Below are 21,876 nucleotides of genomic sequence, written 5' to 3' on the forward strand. Positions count from 1 at the left end.
CTAATGTGTGCTATGCCTGCCTGTAAAAACAACTTGTTTAGCTAAGGCTGTAACCACTCCTGGAGCATGGGAAAACATAACCACTGAACAGGTCTCTTCAATTTGTGACCTCTCCGCTCCTGTAATTTTATGTTAAAAGTGAACATCAAATTTAGTCAACGAGATGAACTGAAAAATGCAGTGATCCAAAGTAATTTGAGCAGTCTTTGTTGAAAGACTTAAAATCAGAAGAAATGTTTAATGTGCCTGCAGAGCAAAGCTCAGGTAAAGCTGTACGTCCTTCATTAGGCTGTGCAGAATGCTTTGGAAATACTGATTGCAACTTAGCATAACGAAAGGAGAAGACTTCAGAGCAGATCTACTGTGCAATAGAAGATCACATCAGGCACCGGTTCAGCTTCTGCCCAGGCAGACACTGAGGGTCACAGGTTTTTGAGGCCTTCAGAGAAAGGCGTGCATTGCTAACCTTTCCCTCTTTCATGGACATTGTTCGGGAAGGCTTGCGAGGCAATTCCATCCACACCATGGCCTAGATCTGTCCCCTTCTCAAGGGATCAGAGCATTTCGGCAGTGCATTGTTCAAGACAGTTGGAGTCTTGCTCCTGACCTTGCTTGTCCAGATTTCTGCTACATTAGTGTACACAAAGTTGGGTTTGCTGTTACAGTTTAAAAAAACAAACAAAACCAAACCACTTTAAGGGATACCTCCAAACATGAACCAGAGTTACTTAAATATTTTAGAACAATCTTCTGTCTTTGGAAGGTAGTTAGAAAACTTTGGTATGAAACTTGGTTTTAATGAGGATAGAAGTTGCATTTAAAACCCCCACACTTTGTCAGTTTTACAATTCTGCTTGGTTAGCAAATGATCTGAGAGAAAAGATGGCACCAGTCACCTACCTGTGCTGCGTTTTGGCTTTTGCTCTAAGCTGACCTAAGTGTGATTCTCTGCTGGAAAAGGTAGTCCTGGCCTTGCTGTTTCCCACCTCACGCCTTATTAGCACTTGTACGCTTCCAGCTCCTTTGCAGAGAACTAACCTAGATAAGAAGCAACCCACTAAGGAAAAGATTCCTTCACTTTATTTACAATAACTTTTTTCCTGGCTTAGTGTACTGGGTTTGTGTAGCAAGGTTTTAGCAGCAGGGGGACTACAGGGCCAAGGCCGAGCCCATCAGCGATGGTGGTAGCGCCTCTGGGAGAACAGATTTTGGGGGGGAGAGGGAACACACACCCACCCAACTGCACAACTGCAGCTGGAGAGAGGAGCGAGGATAGGCGAGAGGAGCGAGGATAGGTGAGAGGAGCAGCCCTGCAGACACCGAGGTCGGTGCAGCAGGAGGGGAGGAGGTGCTCCAGGCGCCGGAGCAGATTCCCCTGCAGCCCCTGGGGAAGCCCGTGGTGAGGCAGGCTGTGCCCTGCAGCCCAGGGAGGTCCGTGGTGGAGCAGAGACCCACCCGCAGCCCAGGGAGGTCCGTGGTGGAGCAGAGACCCACCCGCAGCCCAGGGAGGTCCGTGGTGGAGCAGAGACCCACCCGCAGCCCAGGGAGGTCCGTGGTGGAGCAGAGACCCACCCGCAGCCCAGGGAGGACCCCAGGCCGGAGCAGGGGCAGAGTGTGAGGAGTCCTCCCCTGGGGAGGAAGGAGCGGCAGAGACAGCGTGGGACGAACTGACCCCAGCCCCCATTCCCCGTCCCCCTGTGCCACCGGCGGGAGGAGGTGGAGAAATGGGGAGTGAAGTTGAGCCCGGGAAGAAGGCAGGGCTGGGGGAAGGTGTTTGAAGATTTGGGGGTTATTTTCTCATTCCCTTCCTCTGGTTTGATCGGTAATCAATGGAGCTAATTTCCCCCAGTCGAGTCTGTTTGGCCCGTGATGGCAGCTGGTCTCTCCCTGCCCCTGTCTGGAGCCTTCGGTTCCATTTTCTCTCCCTGCCGGGGTGAGGAGGGCAGTGACAGCGGCTCTGGTGGCACCGGCCCCCAGCCAGAGTCAGCCACCACACTTAGTTTTCAGTTGACTCAACGTGGATTAACAAAAAAAGAAGTGGTGGGAATGTGCAGAAGAATAAGAGAAAGGATGGGATTTCCTTTCTGCTTATAGCTGGATTTTTAGTTCCACTTTAAAGCAAACAGTCTGTAGCACAGCCAGCTTGTATCAGTAACTGAACTTGCTGTTTCTCTGTCTGGGCTGAAAGAATAAACAAACCTTTTCAAAAAGTACACAAAAGGGCACAAATGGTGGGAAAGAGAAATAGAATTAAAAAAGAGAAACCGAAACCAACATTCTTTCTCTGATGTAATAACTTTGAAGTTCTTTTTGGCCTTTAGGAGGGGAAATGTTTTGCTTAAATTCCCAATTGCATTGGGAATTCTGGTGGGACAGAATGTTTTCAACTCCTTTAGCCTGCTTAAACCTGATCGGTGAAGACGTGCAAATTTGTCTCCTTCATGTGTTTAATTCTTGACAGCTAACTTAGCTCTGCTAGACTCTTAGCTAACTGTTGTTGTTCATGGCAAGCAGACACAGGACTTGGGAGAACATTTGAACTGTAACTGCTTTACAGCTTTCGAACTCTGGATTTGTGTGTTGCCTTTTGGTACTTTTCAAGAAGAACACCACAATGTTAGGTGTCCTTTTGTGCTCTTAAAATGAAATCTCTGGCCTTGTGCTTAACCCTATCTGACTCTTTTTCATCACGTCAGCAGTCTGATTTTTTTCCCCAAATCCACAATTTTGATTTGAATGCTGTGAGGGTCATTTTTGACTGAGCTTGCGCAGAGTAGAAGTAGGCTGATGTACTCTACGACTTTAGCAAAGGTTTTCTTTCACTCCCAGCTGTCTTCCTTCCCTGTGATTTACATATTAGGCTGTCATTAAGAAGAGATGAACCTTGCTCTGGAAATTTGTAACCCATTATTCCAAGATTAGTGACTTCAGATGAGGGATAGAAGCACCCTCCTCCTCCAGTCAACAGAAGGCCCGGCAGTTGTAGCGTTCAGTCACCGAAAAACAAAGAAACCCCAGTGTCCTGTTGTGGCCGGTTGCCTTTGGGTGTCTTTGATGGAGCAACAGGCGCTGCTGTGTCAATCTGCTCGGCGCAGTCCAATCTTTCGCTCCAGCAGGTCATCTTTCCAACACTGTTGGAAACCATTAGTTGCCCTTAGCATAAACAAGTTTCTCTCTGCTCAGAGAAGATGATATTCATTGTTGGTTTTAATCAGCTGCTGTTGGCGTAGGTCTGAAGGCGGCAGTCTGCGTGGGCTGTGCTCCAGCCCTGCTGCAGGAATACATACAGCTGTGGTGAGAAATGAAACGGGCAAGTGTGTGTGGGGGGAAGCCCAAGCATGTTTCATTTTTGAGTGAGGAATTATGAAGCGTAACTGAATGGCTTTCCCCTTAAAGATTAGATAGCGCAGTTGCAGCTAGCCTCCCTAGAGATCTGGGGAGGAGGAGAAGCTGTGTCAGACAGATGGCTGTAGTAATTGCTTTTCTTTTCCTCCCCCTTGGTAGAAAACCTTGGGAAGCAAAACTGTAAGGCCTAATTCTTCTGCAGTGAAACTGGTCTCTGCTAGGAATTGAATTTATAGCAGTTTAAGAGGAGAACCAAGAGCAGATGAACTGACTTGTTTCATTTTTTTTTTCCTTCTAATATTGCATCCTTATTCACATTTTAATTGTCCTGGCAAATTCAATTAGCTCAAATAATGAAGAACTGCATGGTATGTGTAAAAAATCAACTTTGGTGACGTATGTAGGGGATCAGCATTATTTCACATAATACTGTTTGATCAATTAAGCTTTTTCCTTTTTTTAAATTTGAGAAGCTATGTGTAACTGCCTGTTCAATTAAAAAGAAATTAAGACCACAAGAATAATAGCACAGAAGCTAGGAAATGCCTGAGTCAAGGTTGCCAAGATAACCATGTTCCAGCCACTTGGCTGGTGTATATTTTGTTATGATCTTTAGTTGATGGCTCTACAGACTTTCTCTCAGAGGACAGGACTGCTCTGAAGCGACCGGGGGTTGTCCAGTCTCTTCTGCAGATATTAGCAAGGTGCAATGAAGCAAGGCAGTTGTTGTCAAGCTCCTGGGGCTTGTTAGCTTCCTAAAACCTTCCCATTGACTTTTGGGTCCCCGTGTAGTGAATTAAAACATGCCTATCATCAGTAAGTTTTTCTGAAGTAGTCTATGAACCTGCAGCTGTTAGCTCAATATCGGCTCGTGTCAGCCTGAAGCAGGGTTTTCTCAGCGGCGGTGCGTGTCCCACAGGAACGCGGTACGTTGCGTCTGCCCACGAGGCCGAGCACCACCTCCTGCAGGCTCGTGGCTTGCAGCGCCCAGGCCAAGGCTACAGAGCCTCCTGGGATAAAGTTAGTGGAAGGCATCAATGGGTTAATGCTGACTAATGCGAGGCAAAAATGTCATGGCTTTAAAACAAACCCAGACCTGTGTCTGTTTGCTTTTAAGAATTTTTTCAGGCTTTTTTTAGTCAAAGATTAAACACTTCCTTCAGCAGCCCCGGGTAATGTTTCCAAGGACTGGGACTTCGATTGCAAGCTCTGTGCTGTGATGGTGTTATGAATTCGTCAATATTGGAGAGTAACTACCTTTAAGCACTGTCCTAGCGAAAAATGCAAGAGGGCAAACGTGACATGTGCTGTTGGGTACAGCTACTGACATTTCGTAGCCACATGATCCTATTTGCCATTTGGGCTCACGAGGCACCTTCCCTTGTTTCCTCAGATTTTCTCAGTCTCCTGCTAGTTTCTTCAGCTACAGTTTCTTTTCCCAGCGTGTCAGTATGTGAGCTATACTGACTGACTTGAATGTGTGATTCCTAGTCACCAAGTGTACTTTATACCGCCTTTCTCATCATCTGGATGTCTCCTGCTGAGTGTGGGTTTTACAGCAAGTCCCACGTGGCTCATCTTGCCCAGGCAGGCGATTTGATGAGAGCTAACTGGCACTCTGCAGTTCTTTTTTCTGTTATTTCGTCTTACCCTTACACCACAAGATTCTTTTCGTAGAAAAAGGACATTTAGAAACCAGAAACCTCGTATTTTTAGAGCGAGCTAATAAAGCAGCTGTATGAAGGGGGGAGGAAATTTCTGTTCTGCTCAAGACTGGTTGATATTAATGATGCCTTCATATTGGCAACCATCAAAAGCGAACTATTGTACTGGCAGGTTTGTTACCCTGGAGGGAGGAGCAAGCCTCTGAGAGGCTAGAGGTGGTGGCACGTTTTCTAGTGCATTTTCCCTTTCTGTTGAGCCTCCTTGTGTTTGTCTCATCCATTGTAGAAACCTTTGCTCCATTTTTGCAACTGTTTGGCATAAGCTCGGTCCTGGTCACCCAGACCTGAGTGTGCCTGTCTACCTGTGGGACTGCACGGTTGTCACAGTATCTTTGCAGCTTCTGGATGCTGCAATCAACAGTATTTTCTTCAATGGATGCTCCAATTTTTCTCGGTTCTGAAAGTCCAAGCTCTGTTTTAATTATTATTTTGATTTTTTTTTTTTTCCCCGTACTTCTGGGGTGGCAGTTTTCTTGCTGTTTTTTCGATTCCTCTGCAAACACCCATTTTTCTCTCTTCTGCCTCCATCTTGCTGCCCACCTGTGGTTTGGAAAGGGCATATCTATTACTATTCTGGTGATTCAGAAGCACTTCAAATAGACTGTCTGAAGGATGCTAGAAGTCTTTGACCAACAGTCTGGGGACACTTGTCAGTACCTGTTGAGAATCGTATTCATAGATTACAGGACTTTTTTTTTTTTTTTCTGGTCCCTTGGGTGCAGTATTTATCTGACTCTAACTAGGGCTATGAACATGCTGTTCTTAAGCAGCTAGCAGAGAAATCAGGCTTATGGTGTTCTCTGCTTTCTAATAACCTTGTATATTCAACATGATTTTGTTTTGCCTTTCCTTTTGACTCTACAGTTTCCCCCACAGATCCCATTCTGGACATGCATGGGGGAAACTGCGGAGTAAAAAAGGAAAAACGTAATGGGTTACTGTTATTTTGTTTGCTTTGGGAATGTCGATCTGCCTCTTTCGGTTCCCTCAGAACCTGGAGCACCACGTGGCTGTTGGCTGGGATCTCTGTGCTGCCGCCAAACAGATAATGGATCGGCATAAAACTCTCTCTAGCTGGGCTGGGGGAGGAGGTAAACACGGCAACTCGGGGTGGCAGCTATAAACTACTTTGTGGGTCCTCTGACCTGCCTGCTTTGCCTGTGGCAGGTGCGCAAGGCAGGGGACGCTGTGCCAGTTCACACCCTTCCTGTGCACAAAGATGTTGTCAGAAGGGGATAAAACGGAATCTGGGAATCCTGATGTCTAAGGATTAAGGACTTATGGATGTTTGATATAGAGACAAGAAAAAGCTGTGGGAGAAGAATTGCTCTGTACAACTGCCTGAAAGGAGGTTGTAGCAAGGTGGGGGTTGGTCTCTTCTCCCCAGTAACAAGCGATGGGACGAGAGGGAACGGCCTCAAGCTGCGCCAGGGCAGGTTTGGGTTGCGTATTAGGAAAAACTTCTTCACCGAAAGGGTGGTCAAGCATTGGACCAGGCTGCCCAGGGAAGTGGTTGAGTCTCCATCCCTGGAGGGATTTAAAAGACGGGTAGATGTGGTGCTTAGGGACATGGTTTAGTGGTGAACTTGGCAGTGCTGGGTTAACGGTTGGACTTGATGATCTTAAGGGTCTTTTCCAACCTTAATGATTCTGTGATTCTAAGGGGTGAGATTACTGCTGCAGCATGGTACTCGGCTGCCTTCAATAACGCCAGCTAGGGTCAGTAGTATTCCCGCGGGGAGATCGGGAGGCTGTTCAGTCCTTCAGTGACCGTGTGCTGCATCAAAAGCAAAGCCCAGCAAATAGGATTGCTAGTTATATTTGTAAAGGCGTAGAATGGAAATCGGTTCTGTGTCCCTAGCTGTTCAGCGGGCTTTCCTTTGAGACACTGAACATCACATGCTGAATATGATGTACTGAGTTTAGCTTTACTATTCATGTCAATGGATTCCCACAGACTGTGACACTGAGTTATCTCAGCTCTAGCTGCTCTGTCTAGAAATTTGCAGGCTGTTGTCCTACTTTAAAATCAGTAGCAAGTGAGCGCCCTGCTGATGAAAAGGTCCTAATGGCTGTTCCCGTCCTGGAGAAGGACTCTCTTTCAGCACCTGCGGAACAAATACAGCACAGAGAAGAGCGTACGCTTCTTGAGTGGAAGAGACCAGCCCTGTTCTGGCTTTGGGCAGTCTTTGGTCCCTTTGGCCTGTTTGTTATAGAAGTCTTGTGAAATCTAGTCATGAGGGTCATGTTGAGAGAAAGGACACGAGTCTGCTTTCCCCAAGCAGATTTCAGAACGACGTCAGCAGTGCGCTGGCAGATCATCCACCAGCGGCACCCTGTGTCGCACGGGGCACTTCTACAGGCAGATGTGCGTTGCTTTCGGCAGTTCTGCCGTAGCAGCGGAGGCTGGAGGGAAGAGCGTGTGGTCCAGACAACCCCTGCGCTGCGGCTGCTGAGCAGCAGGGTAATGCATCAGGGCACGAGGTTAAGTTGCCCTGATGTCAAGGCAGAGATGAGGTAGATCCCACTCTTGATTCCTGCTCTGTGAAGCCTGGAGACAAAAGCAAACACTGAGCTGGTGTCAGAGTGTATTTGCACCTGGCGGAATGACCAGGATCCCTTATCTTACAAGCTATGCCAATCAGCCAAGAGCAACAGGGCTTTGTAAGGTTTCTTGCCATCCCAAGCAAAGGCAAACTCTCTTGGTTTTGACAGGGTCATCTCTGGAGGTTAAGTCGTGAGTCCGTGTGTAAGATGCTGTTGCGAAGCTGTGTTGGCATGTAGTTTTCATTGTTGCAGTTCTGGTGCTTTGGGGTGGGGAGAAGATATGGTGGTTTTCCTACGAAGGCTGTATCTACCTTCTGATGTGTTGTGATCTCTCCTGCATGTTCAGATTTTGACTGAGAGAATGAGCCACAGATCTAAGTTGTCCCACTATGCTTTTTGAAACAAACTGTTCTCTTCCCTACCTGCAGCCCCCACCAGTTCAGGAGATCTTGAGTCTCACCGTTCTCTTATATACATGTGCTGTACCTGACCCAGTCAGACTCAGATCTTGGACAACTCTTGGGCTCCGTTCAGGTGATGAGAACGGTAGTATAAAATACCTTTGGTGACTAGGAATCACACATTCAAATCAGTGAGCATAGCTCACACACTGACACACAGGGCTCTTGGGCTATAACTGCGTGGCTCAGTGCTCTGCAAACACCAGGCTTGGTTACTTGGAGCAGTGGATCTCTGCTCAGAGTGAAAATAAACTCGTCTGCGTCAGAAGCTAAGCCTTAGCTCTGCTCGCTCTCTGCAACAGTGTACATACATGACCATAGCAGTAGACTGAAACGACTAAGTTCTGTGAACATGACTGAGACCAAGCTCTCTTTAGCTGTGATTCGTTAGTCTGCTCTTTGCCACCTGCGATGTCAGGAATCGGAGAAGCTGGTAGCGGGCCGCACAAGCACGACGGGAATGAGGGTCCTGCATAAAAAACGTCAGGCGTTCTAGTTTGATTTTCCCCTTTTTCGTTCAAAGGGAGGATCTGCAGAGTCAGCCCCCTTGAGATGTTCTTTCAATTGCTTGGAATTATTGCCTTGTTTTGTGCATCAGCCAAAATCTGTGCACCTTCTTCCCATATTGTGTGTGTCAGCGTCTGTTTAGGAGAGGGCAGTGACACAAGCACTTCGGTTCCTTTTGTCTCAAGGCATTGGTGAAGTGTTTGAAAATGAACAGAAAAGTTTCCAAGTGACACTGGGTCATATAAAACCCCAAATCCCTAGTTCTGGAAAGGATCAGAGCAAACAGCTGAGAAAATGACAGAGGTGGTATTTTGGGCAGCAGACTAGGATGCAGGAGAAAGAAGCTAGTTTCTAACCTCTCTGACCTCCCTCTATTTCTGGCCAGTTTGTTTAAAACCAGCTGCACCAAAGTATTTCAGTGCCTGCATTGTATTGACATCAGTGAAGATCTTGGTGCTTAAATAGGGCAGTTACCTGCCTGTAGGCTGATCCGTGGTCTGTCTGGACCCGGCGTCCTTCCCTCCGCTCTTGTCTGGGCAGTTGGAGGTAAGCCGTACAAAGCCAGGACTGGTGGTTGTTCTGTAGCCGTACGGTGGCTAAAGGCCTAATTCCAGTAGGTGCTGTTGTAACATAAACCTCGATCCCGCCAGTTGAGCTGGCAGATATTCCCCAGTAAATGTTGCTGGTCTAGACTGGGGTGAAAAGTGGAGAGAACAATTGGGTGCACCTGTTACAGAAAGAATCGTAGCTCAATGTGAGACTACAGTTGCTGGTCACTCAATAGATGACACACAAAAATTGTGGTGATTTTTCCCTAGCTGCTTGCCAAGTTATTTTTTTTAACTTTTCAGTGTTTACTTCAAAAGACCAGGCTTTGTTTTCATGAGAAGAAAGCTTCACAGCCCCTTATTTCCTCCTTTTACTATGTGTTTGCTTGTAGCAGAAAAAGCATCAGCAAAGGAAACTGTGCTGAATTAGCTGGTTACGCACAATCCTCAAGCAGAGACCAGGGAGTTCAGGGTGGAACATGGCACTCTATCTGAAATAGACTTTACTGTTTCAAAGACTGATAAAGCTGCTTTATGTGGGAGGCCAAATGCAGTGGCTTAATATGGAACATGAAGTAGTAAGGAGCAGGCTGTCGGCTTGAGCAAACCTGTAACATGCTCTGGCAAATCTACTGGAGCTGGCTTACAAAAAGCTCTCTGAAATCACAAGGCGATAGATAAAGTAAGTAGGCTGAAGATGAGACTCTGTAAGTATCATAAACTTCTCCGTGACAGTCATTTAACAGCTGAACCAATAGTCAAGCCAGGCTCTTTTCCTTTGGGAGTCATCTTTGTTTTGCTGGGTTCTTAAAGGATGGAAAAATTGTCATTAAGGTTTTAGTAACTCACTGAAGATTTCTGTTTTCACTTGCACAGATGAAATCATGCAGCAGGAGATACGGCCGCTGGTTGCAGTGGATATAATAGAGCAGCTTCACAGGCAATTTGCCATCTTGTCAGGTAAGAAGTTGCTGGTAATCACACTCCGGGATTCTGCTGGAAATGTATTGGAATCTGTCATGCTAACTGTCACCTTTCAGCTCTGTACAGCAGTTGCAATAGTATTTTTATATTGCTAATGAAAAGTGCTGTTACAATCAGACATTCACAGTGTATGGAACTGATAAATGCCAACTTGCTGTGCTTCGTTTTTCTTAAGGGGAGTTAATTTTCAGTGCTCTCCACAGTGGGGTGGGGGCGGGAGGCACAGATTTAGAGGGTAAGGAATTAAATCTTTCTGTACATATCTTTGCACAAATGTTCAAGTGCCTTGTTTGTGGGAAAAGATTTTGGTCTATCAGGGAGCTATTCATGACCTTCCCCCCCTTCCTCATTTACCTTTGTTTTAGAAGTGATTCATTTCTAAAGTGTAAGGTTCTAATCTTTTAAAGATTTGATTATTACATATTTCTTTGTTTGCCTGAAGTTTGCAATCACACAAAGTGACACAGTTCCTGCCCCGAATAAATAGCTGATATTGAAATATTTGCCAAATTATTTAATACGCTTATTTCCGATGCTGTAGAAGAGAAATCCTTATCTGGGTCCTAAAATGGCCTCTGATGTTGACTGTATGGCCTCTGGCAACTCCTTTTGTCTCTGTTTCCACCTGTTCTGCAAATAAGGGAATGAAGAATTTGCTTTCCTTCTTCCATATAGACACAGAGTGAATTATGAACTTGCACAAAACACTGAGGCGGTCATAAGGCACTCTGGGACAGCCCGTCCCTCTCTGCTTGGTGGAGAGGAACGCTGCGTACACAGTGCAGAGAGTACACAGACTCAGCTCTGCAGACTATCAGCTCAGCAGGCCCAATCCTTGCTGCATCTTCACATTTTTAAGTACACTCCAAGCTGCCAAATGAAATCCAAATCTTAAGTTACTCAGAATTCTTTATAGGGCTCTGAGTATTAAAACTTAATTTTGGAGGTTTCCAGGTAGCATCTTGTGGCAGTTTCATAAACTCAATAACTAACTGTTTTGCATTCGGCAGAGGGTATTGACTGAGCAGAGGTGGAACCAGCTGCCTTCCCGTCTGCAGTAAAGCATCTCAGGGTCACATCTTCCTAGAATTCCTGATAAACACAAACCTCCATGCAGAACAGCGTCAGCAACTGTATAAAATTGCTCAAACCTTCTGCATCCCACTGCTGTGCTGGGTGCAGGGTAACTAGGAAATGCTAGCGTAGCATCTATCCTAAGAGAGTTTTTGTGGGGTAATGTCTCAGTATTTTCCTTTGGCTGTCCAGGCATTCGCCTGCGTACCACGTGCTTGCTATAGCTCTGCCATGCCGAACTGGAGAGGATAGGGAGTAACTTGGTATTAAGTGCTCCACACCTGACTGCCAGAGATGTCAATGCACAGATGCTACAATAAGGTCTCAGAAGCATTAGGTGCTCAGGGAAAGCTGGGCACTCTTTCCCCTTAAGGTGCTAGCTGCTTAACAGAAAAAATAATGACTGATGGGTGGGAGTTGATAGTCTCTTAATCTGGGGGCTGTTGTCAAGTTTGAAACCAATCCTCACTTAAAGAACTCCTTCAGGAATGCTACTCAGATCCCTTTTATTAGAATATTTTAAAGTCAGCTTAGCACTAAATACAAGGAAGGGAACAGGGAATGGAATCACTGTTCAACTCCTTCTGTGTCTTGATGTTAACTACAGTCAGATCACAGCTGGGATGCTTGTCTGCTGTTTGTAAGCAAGAAAACACTTACCAGTTGGTCTCCCTAGAATGCTCTGCTTGCTTTTTCCGCTCACCAGGCATGCAGAACTGCTAAAACCAATATTGTTTTCAATGCCTGAAAACACTCGTATCAGTGTAAAGAACATCATGCATGTTGAGAATTCAGTGCCTCATATGCAATGCCTATCCAGTAAAATGTGGAGGACTGCTTTTCTTAAACCCCATTGCCTTGCAACATTTGAGACCATCAATAAAAGCTATATGTGGCGTGTAATGATCAACTTGTGGGAAGTGGTTTACTAAACAGGAAGAAAACCCCATTTCCAGTTCCAGCTAGAACATTAAACATGGCCCAGAAATGTCACGGGTAAATATAAAAAAGCATTTTCATGTTCCTTTATGGACTCATAATTTCAGCAGTGCCTGTATTCTTACCTGCTATTTTAGCAAATTCAGCTCTTCACATTTGATCTAATTCTTTTATTCTTGGAAGCGATGAGAAAGATGTTTAAATAAGACTACTTAAAGACTTCGGAAATAACTCTTCACAGAAGACAGGGCTGAGAGGCTTGCTTGTTTGGAATCGGCAAATAACTGGTTCATCAACATACAAGTACTAACAACAGATACCGAAAGTGAGTGAAAAGGTGTCTTTCATGCCCCCATCTACAAAAACGACAAATCCCATTTGAAGAATTTTCAGGCTTATCTAAAATCTCCTCGGTACAGTCCAGAAATAATATCCTAATAAGAAACAGGGCAGTATAGTTCATAGTTTCTAAGTTGATTTCAGTCTGAAGTTTACAGCTAAATTTGGAAACCTGGGTGCCTCCACTCTGAAATCCCCATGGCAGCCTGTGAAGATGATCATGAACATAAAATCATCTACTCAGAGGTCCCTTTAGCCCAATATCTTATTCTGTTGGTGACCAGTGGTGGGTCATAAGTAAAATATAGCAGGAATCTTCCTTACTATCCCTTTATTGCCTCCTGCAAACTGAGGTTTAGGTACAAGCCAGAAATGACTATACTTTTCAAAAATGCATTTCTCTAAATAAGTGTAACTTTCCTTGAGCAAAAGATTGGCTTTTTCATCCAATGAAAACAGATCTGGGCACTCTCCTGCCTCATTTCACTTTAATAAAGTAATGCACACATAAATGACTTCATTTGATTTTGATCCCCCCCCCCCCCCCCCCCCCCGATGGCTCTGCAGCTTTTCCTTAAAGCATGCTGCTTTTCATTAGGCTCAAGCAACCACAAATATTTTGGTGCTTTGGTGCTTGCCTACATGGAGACTGAAAATCTCCTGATACTTAGCCCATCTCCTGGTTTTCCATGCTGATAGATTCCAGCTCGGTAGCCACTGTCTGAAACCCCCCCTCTGCTCTTTGGTCCCATCACCATGGGCAGTAAAAGACACTCCCAATGTACTTGAGGAGTGTTTTGGGCATATAATATGTTTTTCTGAACAACTTCATAAAAATAGTATAGGCTGATTTATACCAGTTGGGGTTCTTTCTTTCAGTCTGTAGGCTGCCGCCTCCAGAGGGCAGCTAGCCACCTCCTCCGTGCACGCACATGCAGAGCTCCGGGGATGTTAGCAGTGGGTATGGTTTGTGCTACTCCACGGCCTCCAGCTTTGTTGGGCTCTCCTGTTCAGTCCTGTGAACCCCACATCCATTTGTCCAGTGATAATAAAAGTAACTGGTTGACTGTTGCAGAGTTTCTTCTAAATTAATATTTATTTGGTTAATATCAGCTTGTTATTAACAGCTGGCAGCTGAGGCAGGTGTAGTGAAACCATAACATTCCCTTGCAGTAAAGCAGAAAAGAAGGAGTAGAGCGATTGAAGTCAAAGGCTCTTTGTTTTCTCTGGACAGGACTCATTAGAAACACTTTCCTCTACTATTGCTGTGTACAAACCTCTTAGAAGAGGACCTGACGGTCTTGCAGTCTCCAAGCAGACGGCAGGAATTATGTAACAGGCCTAACGAGCGTGGTGTTTGATTGTGTCAGGGTCTAGTTATAATGAACATATTAGATACCAACAGCCTCCTGTTTGTCCTGGCTGTCTAGCTACCAGACTAACCAAAGACTCTACTGTCCATGCCAAGAACAGGGAAACTCTCCAAAGCCTTCCCTGGTCTGCTGTGGTCATGGAAAAGGCTGCAGTGTAACGTGACAATGTCCTTAATCACGTAGTTCTCCTTTGGTCATCCCTTTTTCCATGCGCTGACCTAGCCCTGCTTAGCTTGTGAGATCTGATGGGAGTATTGGTTCTTGTGGTTAAATTCTAGTTTTGAAACCACTACTGCCTCTTTCCTTTCCCTGAAAACTGAACTTGCAATTATGGGCCTGCAGCTGTGACAACACAGGAATGCCCAGCTAAGTGTGTGTGTTTCCTGTAGCTGTTAAGGGAACTAGATCACAAAGTTGGGTAGTACTGAAAACCTGGCTATTCTAACACACACCAGTTTTTACTGAAGAATGGAGAACCACTGGTAGAATACTGTTCCTGTCCTGCTGACAGACTAACAACCTGTTGTACCAATTTGCTCTTGGAACTACTACTACCCCCTCCCTTTTTATCTGCAGCTTCACAACCTGTTGTTATCTGTAATTACTCTGTCAAAGAGCCAAATCTGCCATTTGCAGCACTAATGTATCCTGTTACTAAATCACAAATTTACTAGGCAAACTGTCATGGAGTGTATTAGCAGAGATTCATTTTCTTTGTGTTCTGCTCTTGTTAAGTCAATGGACTTCAGTGGATGGGAGACTGAAAATGGTAACTGACTCCAAAGGCGGTTGATTTCATTTCCAAAGCCTGGAGGGTATTTGGCCATCTGCTTCCTGTTTAAACTCAGCCTTTTGGAAAACCTGCCCTGACCTTGCCAAAAGGACAGTTTGGAGCTTGTGTAAAAATCTAGACCCAGGAAGCATGATTTAACTTTAATGAGAAATTCAGCATTCACAACCCTTAATCAACACAGAAAACCAAAACAACAGAGCAATGGAAAAAGCAAAACCTGAGCAAGGCAGTGAAACTTCAGCCAAGATATCACTGAACTCTTCAGCTGTCTGACCCAGGAGATGAACTGTACCCAGGTCTGCTATGACTAAGGGAGCTCTCTGCATGTTGGCAGACCCAAGCAGTTAGCCTGCACGTGTCAGCAAAATTTGAAAGAAAACTTTCCAGTACTAGCTGATGAGTTGGTGTTGTGGCAGGCTGGGGAGGTGCGTACTGTAAACTTGCAGACAAACTTGTGCAACTTCTGCCCATAGACTGTTTGTTGCCTTTTTTTTTCCCCCCCTAAGGGACTCGGTGTATTTGGCAAGCTCTAGTTAGATGTTACTCTATGAATCCTGCTGGTGGTGTTACAAGAAGAGCTGCTGGCTCTGGAATAGGACATCAGTGTAGCCCCTGATTGTCTAAACCATGGATGTTTTTGGTCCCTGGACAGGAGGCAGTAGGTGGGTTAGAACTGGGGAGTGGGAGATTTCCTAGGATCCCCATCGTGTCCAGGAACTTGGCCTGCAGTTGTGATGGCTTGCTGCTTTTACATCAGTCATACCAACATGCAGCTTCAGCTGTGAGAGCTCTCAGAATTCAGCAGTCACACCTCATTTGTCAATCACACCCTTTACACTGCAAAGCAAAATTACATTTTCTCTGCTGCCATATCCCGTTCTACCCTATGCGTATTCCTCCCCCAAATACTTCAGCTGTTTTGTTTCTATAGCTGAATACTGGCCCCATCTTCCCTGTAACAGCTACCCAGGCTGCACTGGCAGCTGGAAAGTCTGTCTAATAGGAGCAACCATGAATGCTGCTTTGTGTCCTGGGACTTGGGGAATTAGCACACATAAGAGCGAGCGATGGTCCCGTTCCCATGCCTTGTACTGTCCTGATGCAGCTTGTGCGCTATCTCACCTACTTTTCTTTCCCTTCCACATTCACTCTGTACTTCTGTCCTGTCACCCAGGTTCTTCCTGTCCCTTTGTCCTCGGGCTACAAGAGAAGAGGAAAAGATGAGCAAGAAGCTGGGGTGGAAAATAAGGATAGTGGCTGGGAAGAGGAGGAAAGGGATGCTGTCATCATTCTGAATGGCAAACCAGGCAGAAGGTCAAGCTGACTGTCATCTTTTCCTCTTAAGTCTTGCCTTTTTCCAGGCAGTCCAGCCTTCTGCTCCTCCAGCTCCTGATGTCTGCCTTGTTTGTGCTCCAAGTTGTTGAGCTTGACACACCTCTGTGTGTGACCCTGAATGCATAGGAAATGATTTAACTGCTTGCTGATAATTTACCTCTGATCGTACATCAAGATCATTAATCCGAATGCCCTTCCCCCGGCAGCGGTGGGTCCCTACCTTTCACGCAGTGAGCTTGGGTTGGATGCAAGGCAGGTTGCTACCTGCAGAGGCAGAGAGCAGAAAGGAGATGGACCCCTTGAAGGAAACTGATGGAGCTGAATCGCGGTGGGAGGATGTGTTGTGTTTGTGGGTGCTATCTGGGAGGGGAGCTCAGAGCATCAGGAGATGGTAGACAAAATCTGGATGTGTTTCCTCTGCAGGCAGAACTCTGGGGCTTGCTGTGACAGAGCAGGCTGGGGTCTGACTGAGGAGCAGTGACCCACGGCAGACTGCCAGTGGGATGGCCCGGCTGCTCTAAGGCAGGGTTAGGAGTGAGCCTCCTGTTAGTTCAGCCAGAGGGATAGCCCTGAGCCTCCCCTCCTGCCAGCTCTTGTGGCTGCTGCTTGCGACGGCTGCTGCCACCAGCTGCTCTTTCCCTGGCCTGGCACCAGCATTTGGAGCTGCTGGGTTGCTTGAAGAGTGCTGCAGACTGGCATCTAATGACGCCTGGGGAAGCTGCAAGTCAGCGAGGCAGAGGCCTGTGCACTGCATGAAGACAGCTGCCAGGCATGGCCATGCTCCTGATAGCTATTTTTCAGTGTATCTTTGTTTCTCCTGACTGTACTAAACTCAAGTTGTTGCTCGCTTCTTCCATGGGGCTGTTGAGCTCAGCTCGTGCCTCATGTTGCTCTGGCTTTTCGTCAAGCTCCTTCGCTCCTGGCAGTCCTTGGGCCTCCTTATCTTGCTGCACAGAGCAGATGTGCTGCGGGTAGCTGTGGTGTAACCCTCTCGGCTTGTGCTGTGCTCGTGGTGCTCACTCTGTTCAGCACTGCTCTCCTGTCTCCTTCCTGCCCTCACTTTCTTCTTAAAATGTCTTTTTTTTTTTTTTTTTTTTTTCCCCCTCCCCTTGAGGACTATTTTCTTTTGGTCTTCCGTGGAGCTGCTGGAGCTAGTTCTGTCCCTGTCTGCCTTACTTATGATGGATTGTAAAATTTTCTGTTCAGCAATTAGACTCTTTTCACAAGTGATGCCCAGGAGTGTGAGGGTTATGTGCAGTCCCAGCAAGTGCAAGGGTCATATACAGAGAGAGTCCTTGGGGCCAAATTCCATGCGCTTAGTCCTTATGGCTGTGGAACTGACTGAAGACTGACCCTGTTGGTTTTTGGTTTGTGCTCTCTACCTTTCCAAGACATTGAGTAGCCGTTTTCAGTGTTTCAAGTTTTTCAGTGTTTTCAAGTTTTCAGTAGCAGTGTTTCAAGGACCAGAAGAAATCTGGTGGCAACTCCCTAGAAAGCAAGGTTGATGGCCCAGAAAAAAAGGGCTGCGGCTTGTCAATTCACATTCTGCAGAAATTTGCATACTGCAGCAAATCTTGGTTTAGCATCAGGAAAAAAAAATGGCATTAACATGTAGAGGTATGGAACTGTTCTCTCATCCAGAGGAGAGAGTTTTCCAGACACCCTTGGTATATAAGGAGCTTCCCTTATATCCCTTAACATCCACTCTTGTTACCTTGCTAGATATGTGGATAAATGGGTATGGACTGTTTTCCCTTGTAACTCAACTACTGCTCAAGGTTCAGATATGGGCAGGAACAACCCATTTCGAACATATTTGTGTTATTGCTTCTTACCCAACACTTCAGACATTCCTGCTCTTTCCTTGTCATAGTACTTAACAATTTCTGATCACAGAACTCCCTCAGACTTCACCTAATTTCATGGTATGGCAGGAACGGAGGGTTGCCTTGTGTATTTCCTTGTCTGAAATGCAGAAGTATTCAGTAACCTCCTGAGCGTCCCGCTGCTTTGGTTGCAGCGGGAAGTGCTGCCTGCGCCTCGGAGGATGAGACGGGGCCCAGGAGCTGTTAAGGGTGCGTGGCCTCGTCAGAGGCAAGGGGCTCCTGGCTCTCAGTGGAACGCTCAGTCCTTACAGATTTGTTGCCAGTGGTGAAGGGAAGAAGTCAGCGTTCAGTCTGCGTACATTCATTCCGTGGATGGCTTTTTATAGGAGAAGATCCTGTGACAAAAATACACACCCACGTACATACAGTGCATCATCAGCCTGCCTCATCTAGCTTGGGGAAAAGGGGCCAGAGGAAGAAGAGCACATGTATGAATGTGGATGCAAGAGGAAGAGAAGATAAAAGGGACACAGAGACCCTGGTCAGCAGGAGCATTAGAAGTGCCATGTTGAAACTTGTAGTTTAAACAAATCTTGAGTATAAGTGCAGGTAAACTATCAGGTGTTGAAGGAGGGGATCCAGGGAAATCTTGATCTTATCCTCCAGGGGCGAATATTGCTGCTTTAAACCAAAATATTCCAGGTTACTACATCTCCCCTGTTTAGAGTATCTTCGCATATCTGAAATACGTGAATGGGAAGGCGCGGTGCCTGGAACCACGTGAATGCACAAGATACCATCTATGAAATACCTTGGCACGCACTGAACTCCAAGGAGAGAGCGAGCAGACAAGCTTCCCACTTCACTCTCCTGGCCGTTACTGTTTGTGTCCAGGAGATGTCACCAAGCGTCTGTAACAAACCATCCTGACCGGGTCCCTGCGGCTGGAGTTCCTGGTCTCCAGAGTGCAGTGAGCAGCCAGGGGAAAGTCTGACCAGACTGGCATGGCAGCGTATTCTGTGGCACTGCTGCCTGCAGAGAGCTAGCTAGCGTGCCCCGAGATCGAGCTGCCGTGCATCTGCGTGTGCCCTTGTCCCAAGGCCGATGCGGAGGTCAATGTGTAGGCCGTAGCTCTGCGCAGAATTTGATATCCAGTTCAGTGCAGTGTGAATGATAGTATTCCTTCTTTGTGTTGTGGCTGAATGCCTTTTGAATCTCTGTAGGCCTGTTTTCCCCCTAGCAGGGTGAGTTTAGTGGATGATCTAACACAACTGACTCATTTTCAGAAATAATTAAAGCAATATTCAACCTTCAGAATGAAAAATAGGGGCTAAAGGTAGTGTCCTGACAAAGCCACCACATCACCAGATGTCAAGAAGGAAGACGGTAGTGTGGTGGCTGACCCTGGCTGGGGGCCGGTGCCACCAGAGCCGCTGTCACTGCCCTCCTCACCCCGGCAGGGAGAGAAAATGGAACCGAAGGCTCCAGACAGGGGCAGGGAGAGACCAGCTGCCATCACGGGCCAAACAGACTCGACTGGGGGAAATTAGCTCCATTGATTACCGATCAAACCAGAGGAAGGGAATGAGAAAATAACCCCCAAATCTTCAAACACCTTCCCCCAGCCCTGCCTTCTTCCCGGGCTCAACTTCACTCCCCATTTCTCCACCTCCTCCCGCCGGTGGCACAGGGGGACGGGGAATGGGGGCTGGGGTCAGTTCGTCCCACGCTGTCTCTGCCGCTCCTTCCTCCCCAGGGGAGGACTCCTCACACTCTGCCCCTGCTCCGGCCTGGGGTCCTCCCTGGGCTGCGGGTGGGTCTCTGCTCCACCACGGACCTCCCTGGGCTGCGGGTGGGTCTCTGCTCCACCACGGACCTCCCTGGGCTGCAGGGCACAGCCTGCCTCACCATGGGCTTCCCCAGGGGCTGCAGGGGAATCTCTGCTCCGGCGCCTGGAGCACCTCCTCCCCTCCTGCTGCACCGACCTCGGTGTCTGCAGGGCTGCTCCTCTCACCTATCCTCGCTCCTCTCGCCTATCCTCACTCCTCTCTCCGGCTGCAGTTGTGCAGTTGGGCCCCCCCCCCCCCCCCCCCCCCCCTTAAATTTGTTCTCCCAGAGGCGCTACCGCCATCGCTGATGGGCTCGGCCTTGGCCAGCGCCAGGTCCCTCTTGGAGCCGGCTGGCATTGGCTCTGTCAGACATGGGAAGCTTCTGGCAGCTTCTGACAGAAGCCACCCCTGTAGCCCCTGGCTACCAAACCCCTGCCACGCAAACCCAATACAAATAGCCCTTGGGCCGGTCTGGGTCAGCCCCCCCAGCTGTGCCCCCTCCCAGCTCCTTGTGCACCGGGCAGGGCATGGGGAGCTGGAAAGCCCTTGACCGGTGTAAGCACTGCTCAGCAACAACTGAAACATCAGGGTGTTACCGACATTATTCCCATCCTAAACCCAAACCACAGCACTGTGCCAGCTACTGGGAAGAAAATTAACTCTATGCCAGCTGAAACCAGGATAATATAGGGAAATGTTGTAATATTATCACACTAAATTACTTGGAAATGGAAAACAAAGAACCAAAGAAAGCACTTAATCTGAATTATGCAGAAGGTTCATGAAAAAAGCTGAGAATAAACAACAAAGGCTAGAATCTCAGCTGGAGTAAACTGAGGTAATGAAAGTACAGTGAATTATAATATCGAATGGGAAGCTGATCGCACGTGTACTGGGTCTGGGTGCTTTTCAGTGAGGGATATGCCAGTGTTTCCCATTTGAGTACCAACCAGTCTGTCCAAACACATAAAATCACAACCTAATCTTTACAACCTCTCTTTTGCAGGAGGAAGAGGGAAGGATGGGGCACCCATTATAACCTTTCCCGAATTTGCAGGATTCAGTGACATACCTGATGAAGATTTTCTGAACGTGGTCACATATCTAACCAGCATTCCCAGGTGAGGCTAAGCACAAATGTCTGTTGATTTCCTAGAGAGCTTTGCTTCCTCAGTGGCTCACTGCTTTCAGTGCCACTGCCAGGACGTACCGGTGGCTCTGCATCCGTCCAGTCCGTGTGAAAGGTTCCCATGTCCAGGAGGCCCTAGGAACCACTTACATCATTTGCATGGGAAAGAAAGCTTCACAGAGGACAGGTTTTCTGTTCAGGGCTTGAACTGGGTGGGGGGGGGTGTAGATCTGAAGAGCAGCAGTAAGGATAGCAGATCAAAAAGGGAGCTAAGAAGGGCTGTTTGTGAAAACTCTCAGGGGCGCTGGCTGTAAGAAGGGAAGGGTTGTATCTGGAAGGAGCCAAACTTATATAGGTCCTGTTACTTCTTATTCTCTGAGTGCATCTTTCTGTGCAAGCTTTCTCTTTTCTGAAAAAGCAAGCTAGGTGCCCTGTTGACAGGATTCTGGCAAATACTGTGTGGTTTCTGATGCTTTGTTTATTGTGAGATTGCTCCACAGCTAGGGTGTTTTCCTTGCTGTTTGCCTGCGGCTGTGCAAGGATAGTGAAAGAAACTCACTTCTGCTGCTGTGAGGAAATGCACTAAGGCATGGCTGCTGAATTACTTTTTGTTTATCCAAAAAGAGAGCTTAATATTTTTTCAGTCCTCTGATCCTGTCTCTGGACCATGGCTGTTTGTGTTAGTTAGAAGCAGAGCAGGGATTTATTATTTCCTGTGGTCTTGTGCATAAAGGTGCTTAGAGGATGATGAGGGGAAAACGTGCCTCCTTCAACTTTGAGTAAGAAGTTTTCCAACTCCACCTACATGTATTCCCCATACTGCGTTGCCAAAGCAAGCTGAGGGAAACCACACACTGTGAACTTAACAGCTTCATTGTTTCACTCTGCTCTGTAGGGCTTTTGTTCTGCCAGGAGAAACTCTTATGCATTTCTTCACCAGCTTCAGGACTGGGAGGATGACCAGCTTCAGGGTTAATGAAACAGCAATAGTAGCTGAGAAAAACACAAAACTGGTTGTCCGGTTCTTTGTACGTGGTATGCTGGTGGGTGATTCCCAGTAATGTTGTCACATGTTGGGGAACTAGCACGTTACATTGTCAACACGATAGACAGAAACGCTGTA

At 46.9% G+C, this 21,876-nt stretch overlaps 1 protein-coding gene across 10 annotated transcripts in view; it reads left to right on the forward strand.

Moving 5' to 3' along the window:
• MCF2L2 (MCF.2 cell line derived transforming sequence-like 2) overlaps positions 1-21,876 on the forward strand; it is a 182,457-nt gene that overhangs the window by 32,182 nt on the left and 128,399 nt on the right. For all 10 annotated transcript variants that reach the window (XM_087738487.1, XM_087738485.1, XM_087738493.1 and 7 more), the window contains exons 2-3: positions 10,009-10,092; positions 20,631-20,745. In XM_087738487.1, coding sequence (XP_087594613.1) covers positions 10,009-10,092; positions 20,631-20,745 — 199 coding nt within the window. The remainder of the gene's footprint in view (positions 1-10,008; positions 10,093-20,630; positions 20,746-21,876) is intronic.

The sequence above is a fragment of the Nipponia nippon genome, unplaced genomic scaffold (genome assembly GCF_047370975.1).
Source record: "Nipponia nippon isolate SJK-2023a ecotype South Korea unplaced genomic scaffold, ASM4737097v1 scaffold_7, whole genome shotgun sequence".
In the NCBI taxonomy this organism is placed as follows: Eukaryota; Metazoa; Chordata; class Aves; order Pelecaniformes; family Threskiornithidae; genus Nipponia; species Nipponia nippon.